This window comes from Bidens hawaiensis, unplaced genomic scaffold (genome assembly GCF_021521415.1).
Source record: "Bidens hawaiensis isolate Kalapana, Puna unplaced genomic scaffold, B.hawaiensis_p1.1 tig00012466_1, whole genome shotgun sequence".
In the NCBI taxonomy this organism is placed as follows: Eukaryota; Viridiplantae; Streptophyta; class Magnoliopsida; order Asterales; family Asteraceae; genus Bidens; species Bidens hawaiensis.
Window position 1 is genome coordinate 284404 of NW_027492016.1, and position 21448 is coordinate 305851.

At 34.2% G+C, this 21448-nt stretch overlaps 4 protein-coding genes across 4 annotated transcripts; 1 reads left to right on the forward strand and 3 right to left on the reverse strand.

Annotated features, from left to right (window-relative positions):
• Positions 1-648: 648 nt before the first annotated feature.
• LOC143541003 (alpha carbonic anhydrase 4-like) lies at positions 649-2203 on the reverse strand. The gene is made up of 5 exons (XM_077033928.1): positions 2189-2203; positions 1687-1793; positions 1392-1494; positions 1246-1261; positions 649-985 (listed from the first exon to the last, which is right to left on the reverse strand). The coding sequence occupies exons 1-5, from the start codon at positions 2201-2203 to the stop codon at positions 654-656; spliced, it is 573 nt and encodes a 190-aa protein (XP_076890043.1). The 3' UTR covers positions 649-653.
• A 292-nt stretch (positions 2204-2495) lies between these two features.
• On the forward strand, positions 2496-3040 carry LOC143541004 (uncharacterized). Its single transcript, XM_077033930.1, has 2 exons — positions 2496-2973; positions 3015-3040. The coding sequence occupies exons 1-2, from the start codon at positions 2496-2498 to the stop codon at positions 3038-3040; spliced, it is 504 nt and encodes a 167-aa protein (XP_076890045.1).
• A 5869-nt stretch (positions 3041-8909) lies between these two features.
• Positions 8910-10498, reverse strand: LOC143541005 (alpha carbonic anhydrase 4-like). Its single transcript, XM_077033931.1, has 5 exons — positions 10202-10498; positions 10049-10155; positions 9852-9954; positions 9182-9394; positions 8910-8984 (listed from the first exon to the last, which is right to left on the reverse strand). Exons 1-5 carry the CDS (start codon positions 10496-10498, stop codon positions 8910-8912), a joined length of 795 nt encoding a protein of 264 aa, XP_076890046.1.
• Positions 10499-15333: 4835 nt separating this feature from the next.
• On the reverse strand, positions 15334-19946 carry LOC143541006 (uncharacterized). Its single transcript, XM_077033932.1, has 11 exons — positions 19717-19946; positions 18369-19103; positions 18147-18273; positions 17870-18022; positions 17552-17781; positions 16561-16618; positions 16231-16437; positions 15963-16162; positions 15810-15888; positions 15589-15729; positions 15334-15475 (listed from the first exon to the last, which is right to left on the reverse strand). The coding sequence occupies exons 1-11, from the start codon at positions 19944-19946 to the stop codon at positions 15413-15415; spliced, it is 2223 nt and encodes a 740-aa protein (XP_076890047.1). The 3' UTR covers positions 15334-15412.
• Between the last annotated feature and the right edge of the window lie 1502 nt (positions 19947-21448).

Sequence of the window (21448 nt, forward strand, 5' to 3'; positions counted from 1 at the left end):
CATATGTGGTGCCTGAGCATATGATGCCTGAGCATATGATGCCTGAGCATGTGATGCATGAGCATATGTGATGCCTGAGCATCTGTGGTGCCTGAGCATATGATGCCTGAGCATGTGATGCATGAGCATATGTGATATGCGTGAGCATATGTGATATGCGCCATGCGCGTAGGTTTTGGCTTTGTGCCTTCATAATGTCTTGATTTCAAGCCTCTTGTCCATATCTTGTGGGTTGACCCGCCTCGCTCGGTGTTGAGGCGGGTACATACCTCTTCAGTAATAATAAGGATAATCATCAAAATAGGCATTGACTATCAAAAATAGCAAAATATAGCCAACACAGGAAAAAAACTGTCTTTTTTTTCTGTGTTGTGCCGGCTAAGATGGAGTCGGCTCATTTAGCCCACCGACTAGAATAGAGCCGACACATTTACATGTGTAACTATTTGATTGGTTATATTGTGAACCTGTTATAATTTTTATGGCGGGCTAAAATTAAGCATACTTAGTTAGTTCCACTTGAAGATTTCTAATTGGTTCCTTTTGGAGTTGCCTATTTTACGGCCTGAGAAATTGAATGCCTACATTAATTGTTAATATGTTGTTGGGTCAACATGCCTATTCTCACGAATTCCCTAATAATAATAATACAATTAGCTAACTTTAATTTCAAGTAAAAGAAACCATAATAGTGAACTGTTGCTTACACGTTGATGACATCCCTTAAGTAGTTTGATTTGATCCTGTGAAATCGATCTAACTTTTTCTTCAATTGTCCAAATAACACCCTCCGTGCATGGAGGAGTAGTAAAGGAACCAATATATCTATAATTCCTTTTGCTACCATCTTTAATACTATTTGCACTTATTTTCTCCAAATTAATTTCTTCATTCGTATCAAGTACATCGATCTTCTCTGTTAGCTGCGTATGAAAATTAATCAACTTATGGGGGGATGAAGACCACCATTGATCGTGCGAATGATCTATATATAATTATATATGGACGTACATGTTCATTTCATAACTATTAGTATGATGAGAACTAATAGAAACACATAAGCACGTATGCGTATTCTTTGATGAATATGGTTAAATCTAAAAATATGGTTAATTGATCTCCTATCTTCGGGATTTATTTTTAAAAGTATAAAAAGTGTACATATATGCACATAGTATATGCACACATATGCTTTTCAGATAAAATGCTATATAAACGTCATATTTAAAAAAAATAAATGAATACTTGACATATTGAAAGCCTATATGCAAATTAATATAACACCTAGTTTAAAGGTTAGAGTGGTTATCAGAGTTCTCAATATAGTATTGGTTTTGAAACGAACACCCAGTGTATGTATACATGGAGAAAGAGACTAAGAGAGGGGTTACATTTCCAATAAAAGGATCCGGTGCTCCAACGTTCTGAAGAATGCCAACAACTGCCTTTTGTCCTTTGTCATTTGAATGAACCAAATGTAGTTCTGCATCGAACCTGTAAAAACATCACTACAAACCTTGATAAAGGTAGGAACCAGATTTTAATTTTAAGTACATTGTGATCTGTCAATAAAACTGATTTCTCTAAGGTAAATAAAACGCACACAGCTTAATAGTATTTGTTAGCATAATAGCATATATATGCGTGTTATATACAACACTACTTACAAATTAAACACATACATACTTCTTCCCGTCAATAGTGTGCTCCGAAGGCGTGTGCCAGTGACATTGAATTAGCTTGTATGTTGAACCATTCACTTCTATTCCTCCTGCATCTCCTTGCCATACAACCTTAAAATAAAAAATAGACAGAATTACAAATTTTGTCCTTTAAAAAAAGCCAAATTACGGTTCGTGTCCTTTTCTAAGTTTCCTTGTAGGCGGTGTACTTTAAACTTTTTTTTTATACACGTTATGTCCTTTACGCTAACTGGGTTAGAAAAACTCAGTTAAATGCCCTCACGTGAGGCGCATGTGAGGGCATTTTTGTCTTTTCGTCTACCCTGCAACTGGGTTAGAAAAACCACCGACCAAATCTCATCCTTAATCTTCCTCTCTCACTCCATCAAACCCTTCCAATCCAAATGGAAAATAATCCGACACAAACTCGAACAAATCCTCAACGTTCTCAACTCCTTCCCGCCGGAATTTTATTCCGGCACCGGCAACTACGGAGAAAGTAATACCCTGTTCACAATCATTCAAACCCTTGAAGAAACAATAAATTGCTGTAACAAATTGGCCCAGAAGTGTATTGAAAACACATACAGTGGCAAACTGTTAATGCAGAGTGATCTTGATATTATTACCGCGAAATTCGACAATTCCTTCTAGGGTTTGTCTGAATATGTTACTGGTGATAATGGGTTGTTGTTGTTTTTGAATAATAATCACGCGATTGTGGTTTCGAAACCTGGGATTGGTGCGTCAAGAGACGATATTAGGTTTTATGTTAATGATTTGCTGTGTCGGTTTAAAATTGGGCGAGTTGAGATGAAGATGCAGGCGTTGGTTCTCTTTAATGAGGTGATTCAAGAGGATGAAAGGTATGTGAGAATTGCAATGGAGATTGAGGGGTTTGTTCCTGCAGTTATGAAGTTTTTTAGTTCGAAAGAATTGGGGATTCAAGAAGAGGCGTTGAAATCGGTGGCGGTAATTTGTGGGTTTGATTGTTATAAGAGTGTGTTGGTAGGATTTGGGGTTATTGGTTTGTTGATTAAGGGTTTGGAGAGTGAAAGCGAGTTGGGTAAAGAGTTGTCTGCCAGGTGTTTGATGAAAGTCACGGCGAACTGTGACAACGCGTGGTCGGTTTCTGCTCACGGTGGTGTGTCTGCGTTGTTAAAGATTTGTGAAAATGGTTGTGATGATGCTGTTGTGTCTGGTTCGGGTGGTGAGTTGGTCGGTTTGGCGTGTGGGGTGTTGAGAAATTTGATCGGTGTTGATGAAATCAGGCGGTTTGTGATTGATGAAGGTGGAATTCTGTTGTCGATCAAGCTTGTTAAATCTACACAGAACAATATATGCAAGAACAAAAATGAAGAAGAAAGAGGAAGAAGAAGTTGCAGGGTAGACGAAAAGACAAAAATGCCCTCACATGCGCCTCACGTGAGGGCATTTAACTGAGTTTTTCTAACCCAGTTAGCGTAAAGGACATAACGTGTAGAAAAAAAAAGTTTAAAGTACACCGCCTGCAAGGAAACTTAGAAAAGGACACGAACCGTAATTTGGCTTTTTTTAAAGGACAAAATTTGTAATTCTGTCTAAAAAATAACAATAACAATTTTAACATGAATAATGATAATATGGTGATAAATTAATTAATCATAACGCGTGCAATAAAATCGGTTGAGCTTACACCAATATTATTAACTCCATTGATAAGTCGGGCTGGTGCATCCAGGTAAGCACGTTTCAAGTCACCTGGTGTAACTTGCGCGCTTTTGGCATCAATATTAATCGGAGACTGTGATTTTCCATCCGCACAAATCTTCCATTCCGACTTAATACTTCCCCAATTCTTTGGGCCAAGTGGAGTCCCATCTACATAGTTGAATTCCTCCTCACCTTGTATATACAGACACACGTATACTTTAATTAAATTATATTATATATCCTTTTATTTACGTTACTTTAATTTAAATTTCAATTAATTAAGTTACAAACATGTGATTAACATAATTAATCAAGACAAATTATTTTAGTTTGAAAGATGTTACCTTCAGAATCCCGCTGCACCCCTATAATGGGAGGTATGTTCAAGGTTTTAGGAGAATTATCATTCTTTGATGTTCCAAGCAAGAGACGATGGCGAAGACCTACAAGATTCATTGCGCAGGGAAGAACAACATGGCATTTTATTACGATACATATATTAGGTGTCCTCAAGTTCCACATTTGGTTAGGGCAATTAATATTGACAAAATGGTAATCATCAATTGAAGCAAAACATAACAAAACATAAATATATATATATATATTTGGATGGATCATATGTACCTGCTTCATTGGACTCATCAGCCATGCAAATCGAAATGGACTGTGATGATAGGATCATAAGATAAATGAATATAAGTGATGATAGATTGGGGTTTGACATTGTTGTTGAATTGAAGCGAAGACTCGATTTAACGGTTTTGCAGAATTACGGTGATATGATCATGAAATCAACGACGGACAATATTCAGAATCTGTGTTACGTAACTAATCACCTTTTCATATTTGGCTTGAATTGTTTTTTGGTTAATAATGTGAGAGGTTGGAGAAAGTCATGGTTGAGTTTTGTGTTTCAAAAGGTGATTTTTGGATGAACTCAATTGAAAACAACTATTTTGTAAAATATAGAGATTTCAAAAGAAGAAAACTTGCCGTTGGAATTTTTTTGACAGAATTACTATTTGATGAATTTTTGTAATTAACGACATTCATAGAAGGTTATATATGCGTGCATATCATACATATAGGTTTGCATGGGAGATTTCAAGTTTTAAGAACTCGAAAGAATTCAATGTAATATTTTTTTTTGAATTTTTTTTAAACATACGTAATATATGTAGGTTACATATACGTAAAAATTACAGAATTTTTTACGCACCGAGTCGACTTTTTGTATATGTGTAACGAACGCAAAAATTAGTGTAATCACTTGCATTTTTATTCTCTCTCATACTTTGATTTTTTGATCAGATTTAATCTCAACAACATAATCTAATCCATTTAATTAAATGTGTGGCCAAGAATGAAGTTCTTAAATTTTTAAAACTCAACAAGGTTTTCAAATATCCCTCCCCTAGGTTTGTATGTTTATTTATGTATGCTATGTATGTACTTATACTTGTATATGTGTATGTATGCATATACATGTTTGTATTTTTAATTTATATGTTGTTGCATATGTGCGTATATGTATATATATGTTACTAATGGGCATAGAAATTGTATGATTTGTTTCGACCCAAAATGTGTAAGTAGGTTTGCATAAATAAGTAGATAAAAGATCCAATACAATAATCTCTTATCGTACATTACATACGCGACACCCTTACACCGTTGATTTCAAAAAACACGCGATGGCAATATTGTAAATTCTTTCAATTCGTTTTCATCCCAATTAACCGTTACGATCATTCAACCATCATCACTGACTCCATTGTAGTCTTCACTTCAATTGAATTGAAAATTTGAAAATTGATTTCAACTGATAGAAGTCTAAATACATTCCAGATTTGTTCATATGACGAGATCGATGGTCGATTGATGATTTCTTGATGATTACAAGATTATATGAAGTGATTTCAGTGTTAAATTTTATGTTACAGATAGTTTAATTTTAGATATGAGCTTCTTAATGTTTAAAGGTTTGTGTAGAACGTTTAATTTCATATATGAGCTCTGATTAAGTTTCTGAACTTCTAAACAGAACTTCTAAACATTTTTGTTCTGAACTTCTAAACAGAACTTCTAAGCAAAACTTCTAAACTTTTTTGTTCTGAACTTCTAAACTTGAACGTTTAAAGGTGTTCGTTTTTTGTCAGAACGTTTAACTTGAACTTTTAAGGTGTTCGTTTTTTGTCAGAACGTTTAACTTGAACGTTTAAAGGTGTTCGTTTTTATCATAACATTTAATTTGAACGTTTAAAGGTGTTAATTTTTGGTCAGAACGTTTAACTTGAATGTTTAAATGTGTTTTGGTCAGAACACGTTTTAGTGTCTTCAGTTTTGTTCAGAATTTTTAAACGTGATATTTTGAACCGTAATCAGAGCTCAATTGAGTGTAGTATTCTGCAATTTCATAATCGATTGATGAATCTAAATGCTTCTACACATCAATTTGATTGATTAAATCATCATTTTTTGATCAATTTTGAAGATTCTTGATGTTCAACGACGTTTCATTTTGATTTTGGTTTTTGACTTTAGAGATTTCATACTTTAAGCTCTGGTTAGGGTTTAGAAATTGGATGAGATAGAGCGATGAGTTCAGAATTTGGATCAGAATGGATTTGTAATCGACGAATTTGATCATGAATTGGTCTGGGTTATTTACGAAACTGTCATCGCGTATTTTTTAACCCAACGCTCTGGAAGATCATGTACGTAATATACGATAAGATATTATTGTACAATAACCCTCCACTGCATAAAGTTATATGTATATAAAGGTTAGAAATACGTATATATATATATAGGAGAAGAATTAAGAACAAACTCTTCATTAGAAAAGGAAATTTTAAATACTCAAAAATATTTTTAATTAAAGAAAAAATATTTTCATTTTTTTTCCTTTCATCATTATTATATTTTGTTAATTTTCACCAGAAGAAAATGATCAATGTAGTAAATATATGCAATAGTGTTATATTACATATGTTTAATATCATGCATTGTATATGTTTAGTAATGTTTAATTGTATATATTCAATAGTGTGTATTGTATATACAGTAAATCAAGATCAAGGAATTAAAATTAAAAAAACCATGGGTTGTTGACTTAAGATGAAGATGAAAATATTTGATTGTTATGATAATTAGTATTGCAATTTTATTGTGTAATTAGATTATGTAACTTCACGGTTTTTTATTGTAATTAGTTGTCAATTTACTGTTTTCATTTTTATGTATGGTTCAATAAAAATCTGGAAACTATAAAAAATAAAATTAATAAATTAAACATCCGTTAGCGATGCTGCGTAATCGCCAAAGGTTTGAAATTATTTTTATTTAATCTATATTTTTAATCAAGAATATGTGTTTGGGCCAACTCTTTAGCGATGACATGTCAACACGCTAGAAATGACTTTATCAAACACTTGATTTTAGTTAGGAGAAATCTGTAAGATTTAACCTTTAGCAACGACAAGTCGTTGAAAAAGGTGATTTTTTAATTAAAATATTTATTTTAATTTTAAAAAAGCCGGTGAGTCAATCCTTTAACCACAACATGTCGTCGCGAATGAGTCATATTATAAAGGCGACACCTTTTATGAAAACATGTTTTTCCTCTTAGTGTCGAAGTAATGGTGGACCTCTTGCTACGACTTGTCACCGCTAAGAGCTATACCGACGACATTGGAAAATTTATTGTTGCGAAACTAATGACAAATCAAACAAAAACTGTTGTAGTGTAAATTGATGTTAGGATATGTCATTGTAACGAAAATCGATGATATAAACTCATTAAAGAGTCTAGCACCCCAACTTACAAACAATAAAATAAAAATATCACATATGTAATTTCTTTTACCAGTAAAACGAATTTATATCAATAAACAACAATTACAAATCGAAGAATTAGAAGAAAATGACATAACAAAAGCACTAGACTTTCCACCACATGGTGCATGCATCTTAAGCACGTATGTATTTCTGTATCTAAAACCAAAACGCTACCACCTAAAATAAATATAATAAAATATATATTTGAAGTAGCATGATGATTCCGTTTCTTAGAAGCTGCAGTATTGATGACGATGATTCCGCCCCACTGTGTTTCGCGTCTTCTCCTGTGCCCCTACAATAATTAAAGCCGTCATGAAAACATCGTTAAGACATTGATGATTCCATTACTGTTTGCGTCCCTGTGGTTTTAGGGCGGAGACACAATGTGTCCCGAAAAAATTTTTGAACTGGTTGAGTCTCCGTGGTTTCAGAAACGAACAATTTGAGTCCATGTGGTTTCAGAAAAATGAAAGTTTTACCATGAAAGTTAAGTAACTGCAGGGACTCAAATGGTTCGTTTCTGAAACCACGGGGACTCAACCAGTTCAAAAAAAATTTCGAGGACTCATTGTGTCTCCGCCCTAAAACCACAGGGACGCAACTAGTAATTTTCTCTTTTTATTATTTATTTAGTTTACTTATTTTGTGTAAAAAAAACTTTACTTATTTACAAAAAAATATAATTTTTTTTATAAGTATTTACTTAATTAATTTTTATAACTGTTATAATTAATCAATATTTACTTTTAATAAGTGTGAAATATTTTAATTGAGTTTCTATGGTAATTAGTAAATAAAAGATGTGAAGAAGTGAATAATACCAATATGAAATGAATTATACGGGTTCCTTGTTTCTTTCAATTTTTTTTTTAAAGCTAAATATTACGTTGTACATAGTCTGAACCTTTGACCACTTATTTTACACCTTAAAGTTAAATATATACTAATGGGTACCCATATGATGAGGCGGGAAACAAAAATTCTGGTAATCCATGTAATAATTATGGATGTTAAAGGTTCGTTTGAAACCTTGAAAGCGTTTAAACCAATCACCAAATTTTGGCCAGCCGGTTTTTGAATGTTCAAACCATAGAAAACAGTTTGGTTTACGGTTTATACTGAAAATAGGCCATATAAAACCAGACCGGACTGTAAACTTATTATTGAAGCTCAATGTGTGAAACCAAATAATTAGTAACGATTCAGTTTAAATTTTTGATGTTTCAGTTTCGGTTTTCAATGAAAAAAATCAAACCGATGGTTTAGCTCACGGTTTAACTTAGAAACCGTTAAAACCGAATTGTGAACGCCCATACGTAACATGTTAATTTTTTCAATTGAAAAAAATTATATCAATACAATACCTAAATTAAAGACAATAAAATGCTCATATTTATATTGCAATTTTAAAAAAATATATAGTATGAAAAAGTTACGGCCATTGGAAAATCGTTGGTAGAAAGTTGGTTTACAATTAAAATCAAAAGGAATAAATGGGTAAAGATGAAGGTTCAAAGTTCTAACTATTTCCTAAATTTATAAAAGTTGAGCGAGGCAGTGCTATAATTATTTCTATGTATATTTTATAACGGACAAGTTTACCCCAATATTACCTTATGCTAATTACTTTTAAAAAGTAGCATGTCTCATGTATTATAAAGTAATCAAGAAATATTTATAAAATAAGAGGGCTTACTCTTTGTCTTCAAATTGCGTAACTGTTCTCCCACTAAGTTGTTGAACAGGCCTGGCGTTTTCTTTAAATTCCTAGAACAATCAGACAAGATCGAGTACTTTAGGTAAAAAAACATAAGAGATTACAAATTTTTGGTTCTAAGTTAATGTTAAATAACTATGAAAATACAATCGTTGCTATAAGCCTATATATAATGTCGTTCTCTCACACATTATCAACGGGTTACACAACGTAAACTAATAATTGTATGGAAGGAAATAAGACTTACGGCTTCAAGAGGACCTTCGAGTGATTCGATTTGTTCCTTTGAAATCGATTTGACCGTCTCAGCAGCGGTCCAAGTGACACCCTCTGAGCATGGAGGAGTTGTAAGAGAACCACCATATCGGAAATACTTTTTGCTACTCGTGATGTTACTTGCACTTACTTTCCCCAAATCATTCCCATTGGCACTGATTTCTTTAAACTTGCTTTCAGACAACTGCATCATACATTAAGTGACTAACACCATCTATAAATTAACGTAGTAAAACCAAAAACATTAATTAGTTATCATGTTTTGATTGATTCATTTTCATATTTAATATAAAACATTCATATATACGGGGATATAACCAAAGGGTGTTTGGCTTAGTGATACGTACCCAAGTGTTAGATAAAGATGTCCCTACTCAAATGTGTTGAACAGAAGGTGCATATTTAAGAGAAGAATTCGAGAGTTTGCTAGTTTGTTCTAAAAGTAAGATATATTACCTTCATATCTCATTACTAGACCTATCCATTTCATACCATCTCTATAAATAAACCCATTTTGCTACTAGAAGTATCAAGACTCATTTTCATATTATACATATTACATGATCTTTTAGGGTTCACTAAGATATATAAGCTACTCTTTTTCACACATCGTGTATAAAAATGTAGAGAAAGATGCGTACTTTTCCAATAAAGGGATCAGGCTCTCCAATGGCGTATAGAACGCCAACAACTGCCAATTGATATTTGTCATTGCTATGAACAAAATGTATTTCTGCATCATACCTATAACATCATGCACAATAATTATCACTTGAATTATAAACAACCAGTAAGCCATCCCGTAATAAAAGGATTCAACATGCTACAAAACACATGCCTCTTCCCGTCGAAAGTGTGCTCCCCAGGTATATGCCAATGGCATTGAACTAGCTTGTAAGTTGTGCCATTCACTTCTATTCCTCCTGCATCTCCGTCCCATTCAACCTAAAAAAATTATGAAATTTAAAATAATAATAATAACAAGAACAACTGTAAGAACAATAACAAGAACAAATGTAAGAACAGATATCATTGTAGCATGCATGAGCTTATTAGGTACTAGAGAGCATACCGCGATATGGTGGCCTTTATTGAAAAGTTTGGCAGGAGCTTCTTTGTAAGACCGTTTCAAGTCATTGTGCTGATCTTTTGCTTTTTTGGCTTCAATATCAACAGGAGACTGTGACTCCCCATCCGAGCAAGCTTTAAAACCTGCACTCAGAGATCCCCATTTCTTTGGTCCAATCTGCGACGCGTCATCATAGTTGAATTCATGGTCTGTGCACATTTGTTGAATCCTTATAACATTAATAAAACGCATACAATCTGCCAAATAATTGTACATCAAGAAACCTTTTTTCTAACTCCTGATTGCATGACCAAATGGCTTTTTAAAATATGTGAAGAAATTTCCCTTAATTTTTTGAAACATAATTCTTATTCTTTTGAACATATTAACCTTGATTTTCCATTGCATTTCTTTTGGCTTAGCCAATAGATATTACAAGATCCAAATTATGTCAAAACGGTATTAATTAGCCAAAACGTACATTACATGTATGTACACATACCTTTGGATGCATTGGCATAGCATGTGATGATCAAACGGAACGCTAAAAGGATGAAACAAAGAGACAATAAATTAGGTTTTGTCATGGTTGGGATGAGGTAATCGAATACGAGCCATCATGTTTGTTAATTGGGAAATTAAGTTAATCTTAGACGTGCATAATTTATAACTAAAACAATATCATCCGATTCAAATTCACCCTTCTTTTTACTATATTTGGTAAATGATCAGCTCTATAACTAGAAATCGAAAATACATTCATGAAAATATGATAATCCTAATTCTGGATTTTATTATTTTTGAACTCAGTGAAATCGGTTTTTCATGTAAACTGTTTAGAATCTTTGAACTCGATTTCATGACTAAAAATCTGCTAAGAATCATGATTTCTCATTTCGTTTTTCATATGTAATATGTCAAACACTATGTTTATCTTTTCTATAAACGACCGAATTATATAAAAATAGGGACCGCTAACAAAATGTTATATAAAACTGAGAGTTACAAGTTTAAATCAAATTTTATTGGTGGAGTTCATGAGTTTTTGGGGTAACACTTGATTAATAAAAGGTCGTAAAATAAAATTACTATATAACAATTGTGATCTCTGGTGCCGCAAAGCCCTGTTGGGTCGCTTTTCGGCACTTTACTAGTCAAGCATATTATTTTTGTTTTTTATTTTATTTTTTGTTCTAGTTTCGGTTCCTAACAAACGTAACAAAAACCTATCGAATACCTGTTTTGTTTTTATAGTTCTGGTACCATAACGAACGTGACGGATGCTGGCCAAATTCGTGTAGACTCACTTCATTTTGTTTTAGTTATAGTAATGTAACGAACGTAAGAGAAATTGACCGAATGCCGATTTTATTTTGTTTTGTTTTAGTTTTGGTACCGTAGCGAGCGTGACAGAAACCGACCGAATTTGCAAAGACTCACCGTTTCAACGCCCAGGATCGAGAATGGTCGGGTTTTATCAACGCTCGAGTTTTACCAACTGATGCCACCCCATTGGTCTACCTCAATTCTTGTAACCTTTTTGTTTTAGTTCCGGCACAATAAAGCACGTAACCGAAACCGACCGAATTCATATCGACCTACCACCTCAACGCTTGGACCAAAAACGCTTAGTTTTACCACCACCCGAATTTTAACGACCTGCCCCGGTGCAACGCACCCAGTAAAAAACTAGTTAATAATAAAAGGATAATAGTAAAACACCTACCCCTCCAAGGGTGGTTCTATTTAATATTATTAACCCTCAAAGTAGCTATTAGGGAGACGCTATATTTTTACAATTTTTGTAAAAAAAATTATGTTAAAATCATATAATAGATGATTTTAAACAAGCATTCCCACTTGAGTATCATAAATGAAATGTTTTATGCGATATAAGTCGCGTGTTATACTTCTATTCTGTTAATGCACACTCTTTCCGTGCATTAATTTTGGATTTATATTTTTTGGTTACAGTATTTATTATCCAACCTTATTTACATTCGACTAGTGTGTACTTAGGTCATGGGGTATCCTCTAACCTCTTTTAACTTCATATATGCTCCACATCACTCATTTTTTTTCTCTTTACTCCCTCTCATCCAAAGAAAATGGTTTAATTAATTTAACTCAATCTCACTCCTATTAAAATAACAAATCAATTAGTAATTAATACATATTTTTTCTTTTAACCCATTAAAAGCATAATCCATGGACTATCTTAACAAGCTTAACACTAGTGGATGTTAGAGTATACCCTATGGCCTTATTATTAGGGTATATGATCTTTCTCTCATGATAATTTAAAAAGTATTATTACGCCTCATGACTCCACCATGAAAATAATGCCCATAAGTAATTACTGCTTTAATTTGACGAATTCAATGTAGGGCCGGCTTAACGTATTCGGAGGCCTAAACCGAGATAAAAATTTGAGACCCTTTTGAATGACGATTTTTTTACTTTCCATTTGACATTTTTTAACCCAAAAACTAAATCAAATCAGACGTATAAATCTAGTAGCGTGCCATAAATGTTAAATAAACGAAACTAAGAGCATTCCCAATGGATTCTCTAAATTATGTGAGGGGGTACTCCATTTTTTAAAGATAGTTAAAAATGGTTGTGAGCGGAGAAGAAAGAAAACGTACTGTTCATGGTTAAATTTGAAGAAGCGCACTGTTCATCTCTATAATTTTTTAATGTTTTTGAAAGTGGTTGTGAGTGAATGAGAGAGAAAAAATAATGATAAAAGTATAAAAAAAGTATTATTTAATTGAAAATGAAAGAGAAAAGATAGTGTTTTTAATGTAATTATAGATATGGAGATGAAGATGGAAAATTATAAAACATGATAATTCGTTTGGAAATCAAAATGAATGAGATAAACACTTAAAACATGATAATTATCTCGAAATAAAAGATAAAATTCATAGGTTTTAGATAGGATTTGATTGGGGAATGTTCTGGAATCATTCTATTTTGAATTACACTTGATTTGGATAGAGTTTGAGTGGTTAAACGAGTTAAAACACACTTAAACGAACCAGAAAAAGAAGCTGCTGTAACATGGGTCTAGTGACGCCACGAAGCCAGCCAGCCACCCTCGTCGCCTAAAGCGGCGAGGTCGTTTTCTACCATAGTTTCCTTTTTGACAATAACCACCCCTATAGTTTCTAAAATCGTCGTTAATTGCTATAACTTGATATTTAAAACACATAAGCAAGTTGTAATGGCACTAATGCATGGTAAATGGATAAAATACACTTTCATTAGTAAATCAAAACCAGAATTATAGTACGAGCCGGGTACAATGAAACGTAAAAAAAAAATGTTACAACGAAACATAAAAATAACGAATGTTACATATTTGTTTGTATCTTATTCTAATGTAAAGTCTTACATTTTTGGAGTGGAGTGTAGAGGGAGAAAAGTGGAAATTAAAGCGAAAGACGGTGATGGATAGGTGTTGTCGGCATATGATGGGGGAAAAGGAAAATGGACAATTGGCTGATTTGGTAGTATTAATTTACAATAAACTAAGATAAAGTCAGTATGATGTACGGGTGATTAAAAAATTACAATAAAAAAAGTTAAATTTAATAACATAATACATTATGCATTAATATGATACAAATAATGATAACAAAAATTTTACAATTCATAAATCTCAAAAAACTTCTTTATATACAACATTGGATAGTGACCCGTGTGATTAAAAGAAATGTTAATATCATTATATTTAATCATATTCAAAGGTTAACTTATACTATGCTAGTAGGATATTAACGAAATTGTGCATATTTATCTAAAATATTTATATAACTTATTTATTAAGATTTTCAAGTATAACATAATTGATTGGCTTGATAAAATAGAAAGCTGCTTACATGACATTCTAAATGAAGGCCCGAGAATAATATCACGTGAAAAGATCATCTTGCTATTTTGAATTTAACAATGGTGTTGTGAGCCAAAATTATGTGCATAGTTGCCATGTTATATCATATATTAAGATGAATAGTTATATAATATATTAAGATCAAATATACAGCCACATGCATCATAAAATCAGCACAACTAGTAACAAACTAACGAGGATCATAAAATTGGTGCAACAAGTAACAATAAGTAACCAACAAGGATCAGCCAATACAGCCCTACTAACAAGACCACTCCAATGCACCATGAAAGCAAGGCATGGAGCACCCTATATATTAACACAACCTTTCCTGTTGATTTTTTTCACATCTGGTTCGACTAGTTCACAAGGTCCACACTAAACACCCATCTACAATTCTACATATATGACCAATACTAACAATATATGAACCTTGCAGCCAAATAACCGAAGCTATATATAATATTAAAAAATGTTAAATCTAGCATGAACCAAAGTAGAAACCAGATACCAATAATTGCAATAAGCTAGACCAACCCCATGACAAATGGACCTAGAGCTGTTATTCTTAGATGATATACATATTTGTAATATATTTGGTAAGCGAACATCAGGGTCATTCGAGTCTTAAATTTTCCAGCCGACTATTACTATGCTGACATCTGTACGAAAGGCTTGCCTCATCACTTGTTCGCACGCTTTCGATTCAGTCTTTGCATATGACAATCCTCTGTTTCGACTGAGGGGAATCTTAGATGATGTACATTTGGTGATATATTTGGTCAATATTATTTTGCAATTATTTGAATTTATTTGTTCAGCAGGCCCATTAGGGCTTCCTCTCTTGTATTTACACCCATTGCGGTTAGGGAGAAAAAGCACTCATTCTCCAATACTTTGAGGTTATGTCTTGACATCTTAAGAGTTAAAATGACCTAATGGTTTTACCAATGACTACCCATTTTACCACAAAAATAAGATCTTGTTAGTTGTAACGAAGGATAACTATAAACCTTAATACGATAAAACTTCCGGTTTTTTGCAAAGAAAAACTATATACAACAATCTGCCCATGTACCCCACCTTTGATATGAAGTCATAAAACATTAGGGCAGAAATAAAAAAGGGCACAAAATAAGAAAACCGATTTCATTTGTACTCACAAAAGTTTACCATGATCATGTTAGTTCAACCACCCGGGGTGTACCTTCTTCCAACAGACAGCCCAAAACCATCTACTCGTCACAGCTCCACCCAAAGTCATCACGCATACTGTCTTGAAGGTTGTAACTAAACCTCTGAAAAAAATGCCAATATTAGACCATAGATAGTTTATTCATGGTCAAGAAAAGTACAATTTAGCAAAACACGGAGAAACCTTAAATGAAATGAAAAAAAAAACTAAACAAACCTTGTTTTTGTCAGATAGTACAGCATATGCCTCCCCGATTATCTTAAAAAGCTTGTCTGCGTCCTTATGAATGTTTGCAAAAATCTCTTTCCAAGCATCACCATCTAATCCACTCTCACTTCGTGCTAGAAACTTACCAGCCTGCATACAAAATAAACAAGTTAAAAAGAAACAAATTTGAAAAAAAAAATTAATTAAGCCAAAATTTAAAAATAAAAAACCTTGTCTGGATGATGTCTAAGTGCAGCTTTATGGTACGCTTTCTTAATTTCTGAACCAGATTCTGACCCTTTTAGTCCCCTATCATCGGATAATAAATGAGAATACAATTGTTAATAAAATAATGCAAACAAATAAATATAATGAAAACTTACAAGATGAGGTAGAGATCCATAGTCATTCCTTTTTTCATGTTTTGATTCACAGAAGAAAGCTGTCGACGAGCTACCGTTAAATCATCCTCGTATTTCCTCTCACTTTTCTTTTCAAGAAGCGTGATTAATCTCTTAAAATCAATGGCTGCATGCTCATAGTCCCTAATTTTCTCATGTAGTTTTGCTCTCCTAGAAATTGCCTGCATTAAAAAAAAAAGGCAAATTAATGTGTATAACCTAAAAACAAAAAAAAATGTATATACCAAACCTTCATGTAATCTCCATCAAGAGCTATTGCAAGATTGCAATCTGCAATGGCATCAGTGACTTCACCCAAAGCTTGAAGAGCAGCTGCACGGTTGCATAAGCAGATAGCAGTGAAAGACTTTGTAACTATACTTTGCATTATAGCATTACTATAAAGCTTCACCGCTTCTTTATACTTCCCACCTTTAAAAGCTGCATTTCCTGCATTCTGAACCATTGTACAATATATGTACATCACATGAAAAATCACAAGTCAACTGAAAGTCTACAAAGTCAAAATTTTCAAATAGATAGGAAACCGAAACCGAAACCACGTAATATAGCCTCACACCTTACAGTGAAGAAGTTCGCTGATAGTGGCAGATGAAGGAAAAGATGGCCCGTTATTTCTGCAATGTGGGACAGGAAAAATACAAAAATTGATCAAACTAGATTCTTTTCAGATACCAATATACCATATATATATAAAGGCACAGTACACGCGATGTGGCAGGTCAGAACACAGACACTACTATACTAGTAATCACGTAAGATGTGAAGTTTTTTCTTACTTAAAAAAAACAAAGCAATATTATAGTTAAATTTATGAGAATTAAATGTTTAAAAAGGGCGAAGGCCATTTAAAAATTGTTGGGGGAATTTGGTTTAAAAATCACCAACATGTATAAAAGGATTGTACCGTAATACCATATGTTTTAAAAGCCGTAAACACTTTAAGTGTATTGTGTGTGTGTGTGTGTGTGTGTGCACGTGTATATAAAAAGTGTATTGTGTCTAAAAGGTGTGAAAGGGATCCTAGGCCTTTGATGGAAACAAATCAATGGTTGAGATGGCTGGAAGGTGACGTGGACGTTTTAAAAGAGGATGGAGAGGCAAATAGGAAAAGCCGAGCATTGTTGATTTTTATCCACTTCCCCGTTTTTCTAAACGTTGATAACCTTTTTATGCGACAATTTATTTTAAAGATTGCACCATAAAATCAAGCATTTTTTAGCTATAATTTGAGTATACTATTGATATATCTTTTTAAAAAAATTTAAGCGTGCTTGAACTGGGTTTGTTCAACAGTGAGTCCAGATATTTACAACAGAGCGTCCATGTGTTTACAACAGAGAGTCCAAATTTCGCCCAGATTTTTTTATATTTAAACAATTGGACAGTTTTACTCTTCATCCTTCGTGCACGTGGCGACTCATGGTGACTTATCATGCTCCTTAGACATTTAAGGCTTTTTAGCATATCCCACCCGATATATACACACTTATAAATACATAGATACATACATATATGTGTGTGTATGTGAGTGTGTGCATTATTATTACTTGGTTTCAGGAGGTGCCAGTTGCTCATATTTCTCAAGGGTGGAAAGGGCCAAGTCAAACTTAGCCATATGAAAGTATGACCTAGACATCAAGCTCAATCTCCAAAGCTTCAATGGTCGGATTTGATCCTGACCGGGCATGTGATTACTGTCATCAACGGAGGCACAATTCTTTTCAGCAGAGGTAAGTGTTTGCTCACACATTTTAATTACCTCTTCATACTTATGCAGCTGTTACATTACACACATGATAAAGCCGATGGTGAGAATAACAATATCTTAAAGTAGCATAACCTGACTAAATTGTGAAAGTAAATACCATTAAGAGAGCCTCCCTCTTCATTTCAAGTAGTTTCTCGGAATAGGGGCTTATTGACAAGGCCTCTTTAACAACCTCCAAAGCAGTAGTCGCTGACTCAACATTCTTTTGTTTCAAAAGCTCAGTCAACTTGTTGATAAAATTAACCACTTTCTGCAGCCAATAAAAAGAAAGTTAAGTAAGTCCTTATTCAACACATACAAATCTTAATGTATGCTAAAGTACTTTCAGTCGTGGTTAAAAATGGCATTACTGTCGATAAAAAAGTAAATGTTACCTCCGCATTTTGTAGACCATCAGATGCCTCAATAGTAAGCCTTCTTTCCAAACAGACTACTCCAGAGTCCATACACTTTTTGTAGTTGTACATTGCACCATCAATGTCTCCAAGAACCAAATGGCAGCTAACAAACACAAATCATAAGTAAGATTTGTTGGATTAAAACAAGTCATATTTAAACCTATGTAAGCACAACAGCTGAATCAGTATCAATCTTACTTGGCAGCTGTTAAACAGACTTTCAGAAAGCCAGGATCTAACAGATTTGCCACTTTGCAGTCATCTAAAGCTTTCCTGATCTTTCCAACTGACATCCTTTTAGCAGCACGATTGCTGTAATACAACACAAGAGATTCTAGTTCTGCTGTTTTAGAAAATATATCTGCGCCTGTAACCAAAACAGAAGCTATAGCTTTTGCTGCTTTTTTCCATTTTTCTGCCTCCAATGCCTTCCTCCTCACATCAGAAATTGCAGTCTCATTTTCTTCTTCAAGCTCTTTAATTCTCTCACACAACTCAGCCTCAGTCTCTGCATATTTGTTATTCAAAGACCACCACCTCATATGCATCTCCTCATCCTTATCTCTCAAATGCGATACCTCTATTTTGCTTTTGTCTAAATCCTCTTGAAGCCTTTTTATGTTCAGAACCATCTCTTCATTCTTAGTTTGACATAAGTTCAACTCAGTAGTAGCTTTGTTCAATCTGGTGCTCAAACTGTCGATTTCTTCAGCTCGCAGCTGCAGTTCTTTTTCTTTTTGTTGTATTTTTTCTAGTAACAGACTTTCGTCAACACTCTTTGAAGGTACCCCGTTAGAAAAAGCCTTAACTGATTCCAAATTTGTTGATATTTCATTTGATGAGTTAGTTGGATTTGTTTTACCCTTGTCTGTCTCGGAAATAAACTTTACAAACTCAATTTTTACGGAATCATTAACAGAAGCTTGATTCCCCCTGACACATGGCAACTTCTTTCAGAAAACTGATTCACAGTCTAATGCATATAGATTTAAGAGTAAAAGTGATATGCTTATGCTACCAATTAATTAAAACCAAAATTTAGAAGAAATGAAGCATCAAAGATCTACAACACACAACAGAGCCCTCCAATTCCTACACTTACTTTGAACATTATGCAAAATTATCTACCTTTTATTCATACAACTCATAGTTTCCTTACATTTACGCAAAATTACCTACGCGGTTTGTTGTATCCTTATTACATTTAGGGTTGGTTAAAACTGAGTTTTGTGATTTATATGCGACATTAGATGAATCAAAATCTCCAAATCACAATTTAAGACCTTCAAAGTTCAAACACCTGTAAACAAACAGATGGTGTAACACAAATATGCAGAATTCTGAATATACATCCTTTTAGCTTAAGTTGAGAAAGTGATGACAATAACGAATCATAAACATATCACAAATGTTGCAATTCTGAATATACATTCTTTAAGTTAGGTTCAGAAACTAATCACAATCATAAACATAGCACAAATGTTATCAAATGAACAGATCTAATTACACAGTAACGCTACATAGAAATGAAATAATTAAAGCCGACCTCCGAAAATTATTATTATTCCTTGGTGGAGGACCAGGAAACGGACAGTCACGAACAAAATGAGCAGAATCGCCGCACCGGAAACAACACCGTCCACCACCGCGACCACCGCCGGCACGGTTAACAGCAGCAGCAGGGGCATAAGAAGGTGGTTTGTGGTGACGAGAGTGTTCATCTGCATGATGATCGGGAAGTTGAGAAGTCGGAATATTTGAATAGAGTCTGGCCATTAGGATAGGAATGAAGAATCGGAGTGAGCTTCCTTAATTTAATGGTAATGGTAATGGTAATGGTAATGGTAATGGCGATCGTATATTCGTGTTTGGGAAGGACGACTGACTTTATTTATTCCTTGCCGCCTTTTTCAAAGTTGCCTCCTTTTTCACCGTATCGTTTGTTTCTATTTCTCACTCTTGATCATCAATATTATTATTATTATTATTATTATTATTATTATTTATTTACTTATCAAATCAAGTTTATTCGTTTGTATCCAAAATAATATTATTCTTTTTTGTCCTACTTCCCCTTCCCAAAACTTATAGCATGTCACTATGTCTTATTGTCTTTTATTATTTACTTACTATAGTATCTCTCATTCTCTTGTATCTAAAATAAAATATTTATTTATAAATATATTTCCATATGTAAATATGTTGACTTTCTCTTTATGAAAATATCCGCTTTCCATCTATATATACGTAAAATGAGATAATCAATGAGATTAAATTTTAGGAAAAGTATAGACTTGACCTAAGCAGCATTTTTCATTTGATACCAGGTAATAGAGTAGACTACAAAATGAAATTGATAATAAGTGAAAAGCGCCATTGAAGAAACACTAATCGGACCCCGGGCAGATTACGGATAACCTGGGGGTTAGATAGATGTTTCCCACGAGGGGTTAGACCCGGCAAAGATGGTTCTTCTGATAACCTGCAAAACAGACACCGTGAGCTCGTCACTGAGAAGGGGGGGGGGGTTCCTCCTTGTGACCACCCTCCGGCGTGAGAATCAGACTAGATTGCTCTTGAATATAAATGTATATTAAGAGATTGCTAGAGCAGATATCAGGTATAATATGTGATACGAGATAGTATATGATAAGATGAGATGATCATACCATTTGGGGTATTTATAGCCGAAGGTAGGTTTCCAAGAAGGTGTAGCCGGCTGAATAGTATTCCTGTTTTACCAACTGTGGCCTACGCACGTGCCATGCTGGTAGTTGGTGGGTAGGCAGCGGCTGACAGTGACCAGGCCTGCTGTGTACTATTATTCCTTTTCCACCAACTGCCGGCTATGCATGTGGTATGACAGGAGTTGGTGAGTAGGCAGCGGCTAATAGTGACATACAGTACAAGAGCATGCTGCTCGCCATACTGTTGTCAATGAGCTGTCGTATCTTTGGTCAGATCTTTTGCCCATACCTCGTCAGGTACAGTACAAAAGATCTTCCCGTATCGTACGGACTGGCTTATTTGGGCGGGAGTATTCCCCCTCCCGCCTTTGTGCGGGATTGTTCCCGGCTTTGCTCATTCCTTCAGGTGACAACTGAATTATTTGAGAGCTAAGTGCCTTGTGCGTGTAGCCTTGCTGCGCGGGTGGCCTTCCCTGATGGCTTGTATCCGCAGCTGCGGGAACAGGCAGAGTACTTCACCATTGGGAGGCATTTCCTGCGGGAACAGCTTGCGTACTGCGCGTAAGGAAGTCACGTCTCTGAGCATGGTGG

Excerpts from the sequence above, each read along its gene's own strand:
- LOC143541003 (XM_077033928.1), bottom strand. Across the intron at positions 1,495-1,686 it reads CACACTATTGACGGGAAGAA|GTTCGATGCAGAACTACATT; the intron begins GTATGTATGTGT and ends ATGTTTTTACAG.
- LOC143541004 (XM_077033930.1), top strand. The coding sequence starts at position 2,496 with ATGAAGATGCAGGCGTTGGTTCTCTTTAATGAGGTGATTCAAGAGGAT. Across the intron at positions 2,974-3,014 it reads GCGGTTTGTGATTGATGAAG|AACAATATATGCAAGAACAA; the intron begins GTGGAATTCTGT and ends AAATCTACACAG.
- LOC143541005 (XM_077033931.1), bottom strand. The coding sequence starts at position 10,498 with ATGTGCACAGACCATGAATTCAACTATGATGACGCGTCGCAGATTGGA. Across the intron at positions 10,156-10,201 it reads TTCTTGTTATTGTTCTTACA|GTTGAATGGGACGGAGATGC; the intron begins GTTGTTCTTGTT and ends TAATTTTTTTAG. Across the intron at positions 9,955-10,048 it reads CACACTTTCGACGGGAAGAG|GTATGATGCAGAAATACATT; the intron begins GCATGTGTTTTG and ends ATGATGTTATAG.
- LOC143541006 (XM_077033932.1), bottom strand. The coding sequence starts at position 19,946 with ATGGCCAGACTCTATTCAAATATTCCGACTTCTCAACTTCCCGATCAT. Across the intron at positions 16,619-17,551 it reads CTGGCACCTCCTGAAACCAA|AAATAACGGGCCATCTTTTC; the intron begins GTAATAATAATG and ends CCCACATTGCAG. Across the intron at positions 15,730-15,809 it reads TTAGACATCATCCAGACAAG|GCTGGTAAGTTTCTAGCACG; the intron begins GTTTTTTATTTT and ends TTTTGTATGCAG.